Source organism: Lactuca serriola, chromosome 5, assembly GCF_051521515.1.
Source record: "Lactuca serriola cultivar US96UC23 chromosome 5, Lser_US96UC23_V15, whole genome shotgun sequence".
Classification (NCBI taxonomy): Eukaryota; Viridiplantae; Streptophyta; class Magnoliopsida; order Asterales; family Asteraceae; genus Lactuca; species Lactuca serriola.
Window position 1 is genome coordinate 133,490,075 of NC_136412.1, and position 4,874 is coordinate 133,494,948.

At 34.3% G+C, this 4,874-nt stretch overlaps 1 protein-coding gene across 2 annotated transcripts; it reads left to right on the forward strand.

Annotated features, from left to right (window-relative positions):
• Positions 1–1,201: 1,201 nt before the first annotated feature.
• LOC145052994 (cyclic nucleotide-gated ion channel 18-like) lies at positions 1,202–4,163 on the forward strand. 2 transcript variants are annotated; one of them, XM_079000948.1, is made up of 4 exons: positions 1,203–2,246; positions 2,417–2,482; positions 2,712–2,858; positions 3,251–4,163. In XM_079000948.1, exons 1-4 carry the CDS (start codon positions 1,347–1,349, stop codon positions 3,941–3,943), a joined length of 1,806 nt encoding a protein of 601 aa, XP_078857074.1. In that variant the 5' UTR covers positions 1,203–1,346; the 3' UTR covers positions 3,944–4,163. The 2 variants fall into 2 exon arrangements, with proteins under 2 accessions (XP_078857076.1, XP_078857074.1); XM_079000950.1 differs by lacking the exon at positions 2,417–2,482 and having other exon boundaries at positions 1,202–2,246.
• Positions 4,164–4,874: the final 711 nt, after the last annotated feature.

Genomic DNA, 4,874 nt, shown 5'->3' on the forward strand with positions numbered 1-4,874 from the left:
GAAAAATATGTAGAAATAATGAAAATTATTTATCTTTTACTTAAAAAAGTTGATTTGCATAAAAGAAATGATTTTCACAAGTGAGTTTCTTCCAACGCAAAAAACATTTTCAAAAGGTTTTTTAATAGCAAAAACTTTTTGAAAACCCTCTAGTAGATAGTGTTAGGGCCTATCTGTCAAATCAATAAACAGGTAAAAATGTTTGTGTGTATATGCAAGATAAATGATAATTGAAAATTTATTATGCTAAATGTGAGATACATTTCTGTCCAAAAATAAGTAAGCTTAATGAAATTTGAATTATAAACTTACTAAATTATAATTACCACAAAATGTCAAAAATTAGATTTGAATTTTAATTTAGAGTATCGATCCCTTATATTTTAACCTAAGAGCAACAAACATGATGATTTTATATTATTTTTTTGGCATGAAAAAACTTCAAATGTAAAACGTTACTATATCACTAGAATTGAATAACTTTTAGCCTTTTATGAATCGTTTCACCAAGTTATCAATTATGATTTGTTAAAAACATATCCTAGAAACACAATTATTACAAAACAAGTTTTTTCAAAGAGGGAATTTCATAACGAGGGTTTTTAGGCCGATTTTCGCACACATCCACAACTATAAATCCAACTATAAATATGAGGTTATGTATCATGCCATGAAATCATGCAAATCTCCCTGGCCACATAAGTAATTTTTTAAAAAAATTGAATAACCTTAATTTTTTTTTTTTAAATTATTTCAAGTGTTTTTTTTGGCATGAAAAAACTTATAAAAAAACCCATCAAAAGTCTTAGTTCTAAAAAACTCATCATACCTTTGTTACAATACATCATGTCTCTAAGGTTTGTATTTGACGTCACGCTTTAACAAAATGTTGGATTCAGTCATATATGTATATAAAAATGAATAATATTAAAAAATATAAATATAATTATTAATTATATACAAAATTGCCGATATAAGTCATGCCTTAATAAACGTTGTGGCTTGTCACAGCTCACAAACTTGAAGCTTGACATTGTACGTCGTTATATCATGCATCGGGTTATTTATAACTTTGAAAAAACTCTTGTCATGAGAATTTCAATATTACAATCTTTAGAAATTAAAATCCTTATACTTTATAAAGGATTAAAAGTTAACAACTTGAGGAAAACATTTGGAAATGATTTGCTTTTTTTCTCCCACATGCATGTAACCTATCTCCTCCTCCTTTTTATTTCGCCCCTTGCTTCTACCTTTGTTTTTCCCTCGCAATACCTACCCCTTTCGAATTTACTTAATTGGAAATCTTGGTCTTTGTATTCTATATTTGATAGATCATCAAAACGATGTCTGTTCTAAAACATTTCGAGCACCTCAGAATACGACTAGAAGTTATAAAATCAGCAACTAACAACTTTGCTAAAGAAAGCTGCATCGGAAGAGGAGGATTTGGGAAAGTCTACAAGGGAGAACTCCTCCATTCGAAGGGGCATAGCATGGTAGCTATAAAACGTTTAGATCGTGCTTTTGGGCAAGGTGACTCTGAGTTTTGGAAGGAGCTCATTATGCTTTCAGTTTATAGGCATCAAAATATTGTCTCCCTCCTAGGGTTTTGTGATGAAAAAGGCGAGAAAATTCTCGTGTACGAGTATGCATCCAATAGAAGTCTAGACTTGCATCTCGACAACAAGGATCTAACGTGGGTTCGGCGCCTTACGGTTTGCATCGGGGCAGCTCGTGGACTAGCATATCTTCATGATCCTGGTGAGACCCAACAAAGAGTATTACATCGTGATATTAAAAGTTCAAACATCCTATTAGATGAAAACTGGAACACGAGAATTGCAGATTTAGGTCTATCTAGATTTGGTCCTGCTAACCAGAAATACACCTTTCTTGTGACCAATAATACTGTAGGCACCATTGGCTATTGTGATCCTCTATATTTAGAGACTGGATTACTAACAAAGGAGTCCGATGTTTACTCCTTTGGTGTGGTTTTGTTTGAAGTATTATGTGGGAGATTGTGCTTTGGAAATAATGGATCCTTTACTCAATTGGTCCGAAAGCATTACAAACGGAACAACCTCAATGAAATTGTATGGGGCAATATAAAAGATGAAATACATCCTAGTTCTTTGAAGGTGTTTTCAACAATTGCTTATCGATGTTTGAAGTGTGACAATGAAAAACGTCCATTAATGAAACAGGTTGTGAAAGAACTTGAGACTGCCCTTGAATATCAAGTAAGTTGCTTTTTTTTTTTTTTAATCTTTCTATTCTTTCATTTTGTCTAATAATCGTCTCAATATGTATGTTTATACATTCTATGTATGTTTCAAAGTGTCACGTCTATATTATCAAATATCTTGTTCAGTTTGCTATATAAATAAATCTCATTGTAACTTGTTAACAGCTCTCAGCTGCTTCAGTATCAACACCCACATACCAGCCCGGTTTTGAAAAGCTCAAACAAGAAAAGGTTGGTTTGGTTTGATCAGTTTAGTTGATAAGTATATTGCAGTATTTTTGAGCCTTTACAACCTCAAATTACACTCGTATAGGATGTAACGACTCCTTAGTAATTTTAACAATAGAAACTAGAAAGTTGTTGATCTAAATTGAAATATCTGATTAAGTAAAGTGACATTTGCCTAAACTTATTTTCTATTAATTGGACAATTCTTAGATTCATGTTTAATGTATTCTAGGTTGATCTCCGAGAACATGGGAGACACCAGGATCAGTACAAGTGGTTGGAAACTCATGGAATGGAAGAGGAGAATTTGGTCCATAATCTGCCAAAGGATCCAAGAAAAGACCTAAAGCGACATATTTGTGTTGACTTGGTCAAGAGGGTAATTCACTAATTTTTATTTTGGATATTCACACTTTTTTAATGTTTGACATGTGTTATCAACTTATCATAGTTGATCCATAAATAATAGTCCGTCCTTTACTTTTTGAGGCTCCATTAGAAGCAAACCGTGACAATAAAGGTGAGATCGGGATCACTCTTGATCTCAAAAATAGCCTTTGAAAGCTTGACCTATGTAACAAACATACTTATAACATCTATTGACATTCAATTTATCACAGTTATATTCACATACTCACTACTTCGAAACACATATTTCATATCATAAACAATCGAGGAAAATAAGATCTTTGTCTTTATATTATTAATCTAGTCCCAAAAATGTTGTGGATATTGGGCCAATAGTAAAAAAAATTGTTACGATTATCGCAGGTTCCTTTGTTCAAGGACATGAATGAGAGGCAACTCCACGATATCTGTCAACGACTGAAGCCGCGATTATACACTGATAATACTTACATCATCCAAGAGGGAGATCCTGTCGATGAAATGCTCTTCCTAATACGTGGTCATCTTGAGAGTACAACCACATACAAAGAGAAAAACAGTGTCTTCAACAATGGTTATCTAGGAGATGGTGACTTCACTTCCGAGGAGCTTCTTACCTGGGCAATTGACCCTAAATCCGGTGCTAACTTCCCATCTTCCACTAGAACCTTGAAGGCGTTAAGTGAGATAGAGGCATTTGCATTACCAGCTAACCAGTTGAAATTTATTGTCCATCACTTTGGGATTCCCCAGAAACAGCTGCAACACACTTTTCGATTTTACTCAAAGCGGTGGAGGACATGGTCGGCATTCTTTATTCAAACAGCCTGGCGGAGATATTCCAAGAGGAAGGTTTTGAAGCAGCGAAGGATGGAGGAAGAAGCTGAATTGAATACATGCATCAATGGAGGTGGTGTCGGTGGAACTTCCTCCAGTGTCGGAGCTACGTTTTTGGCCTTGACATTTGCTGCCAAGGTGATTCTTGGAGTTTACAGGAACCGGAACCTTAAGATTGCAAGGGAAATGATGAAATTGCAAAAGCCTCCAGAGCCGGATTTTAATGCTCATGCTGATTAGTTAGTGATCACTCGATGGCATGATCGTATTAGAGCTGATTATGTGTATTGCTAATTTCTTGTATCTTGTGCTTGTACATTAACAAAATTATACATATGTATAGGCTTCGAATGCTTTTATGAGAAGAAATCCAGACACCGAATTTAGCAGAATGCCCAAAAAAAATCTTGGTGGCTTGTAAAGCTCTAATTTGCTTTATATGAGATTTGGCGCTACGAAATGTAAGCTGTGCAAGCTATATATGAGATAGATCTCACCGGTCTTTGTTTGGGGTTTTTGATTGAATTTGGTTTTGTAATTATGTTTGTAAAAGACTATGTGATGATGCCCATTAAAAGTAACAAATCATGTTTGTGTAATCAGAGAGATTTGCAGCTGTACCTTCATCTTGTACACCAAGGAAAAACAGCAGAAACAGGGGAGAGGAAAGAGGGACGAAAATAGAGGAACATGAAAGAGGAAATAGCAAAAACAAATATTACTTGTTGCCAAAGTATTATGCTGGAAAAAGCTTAGTTCTGAATTGAATTCACAAAGCCTTGATTACATCCATATATTACTAAATAAAAAAATATTTGAGTCATACTCTAAAACTGGAAAAAAAAAAAAAAAAAAAAAAAAAAAAAAAAAGAGGCAAGTTTCCAAAAATGCCCTTGAACCCTTTTTCCCGAATTAAACCAACATTCTCCACCGTAATTTAGAATTTCCTTCATTCCTATTTTCATACGCATGTCTTTAAAATTTATCCTGCCTAACAACTTGGTGAGTTTGTCAGCTCGTTGCTTAAGGGTGCTAACATGTGAAACGACTATGTCACCTCTTTGAACACACTCTCGAATGAAGTGATATCAAGCATCTATGTGCTTACTTCTCCAATGGAGCATTGGGTTTTCATCAATTCGAGAGCTGACTTGTTATCAACGTGAAAGAC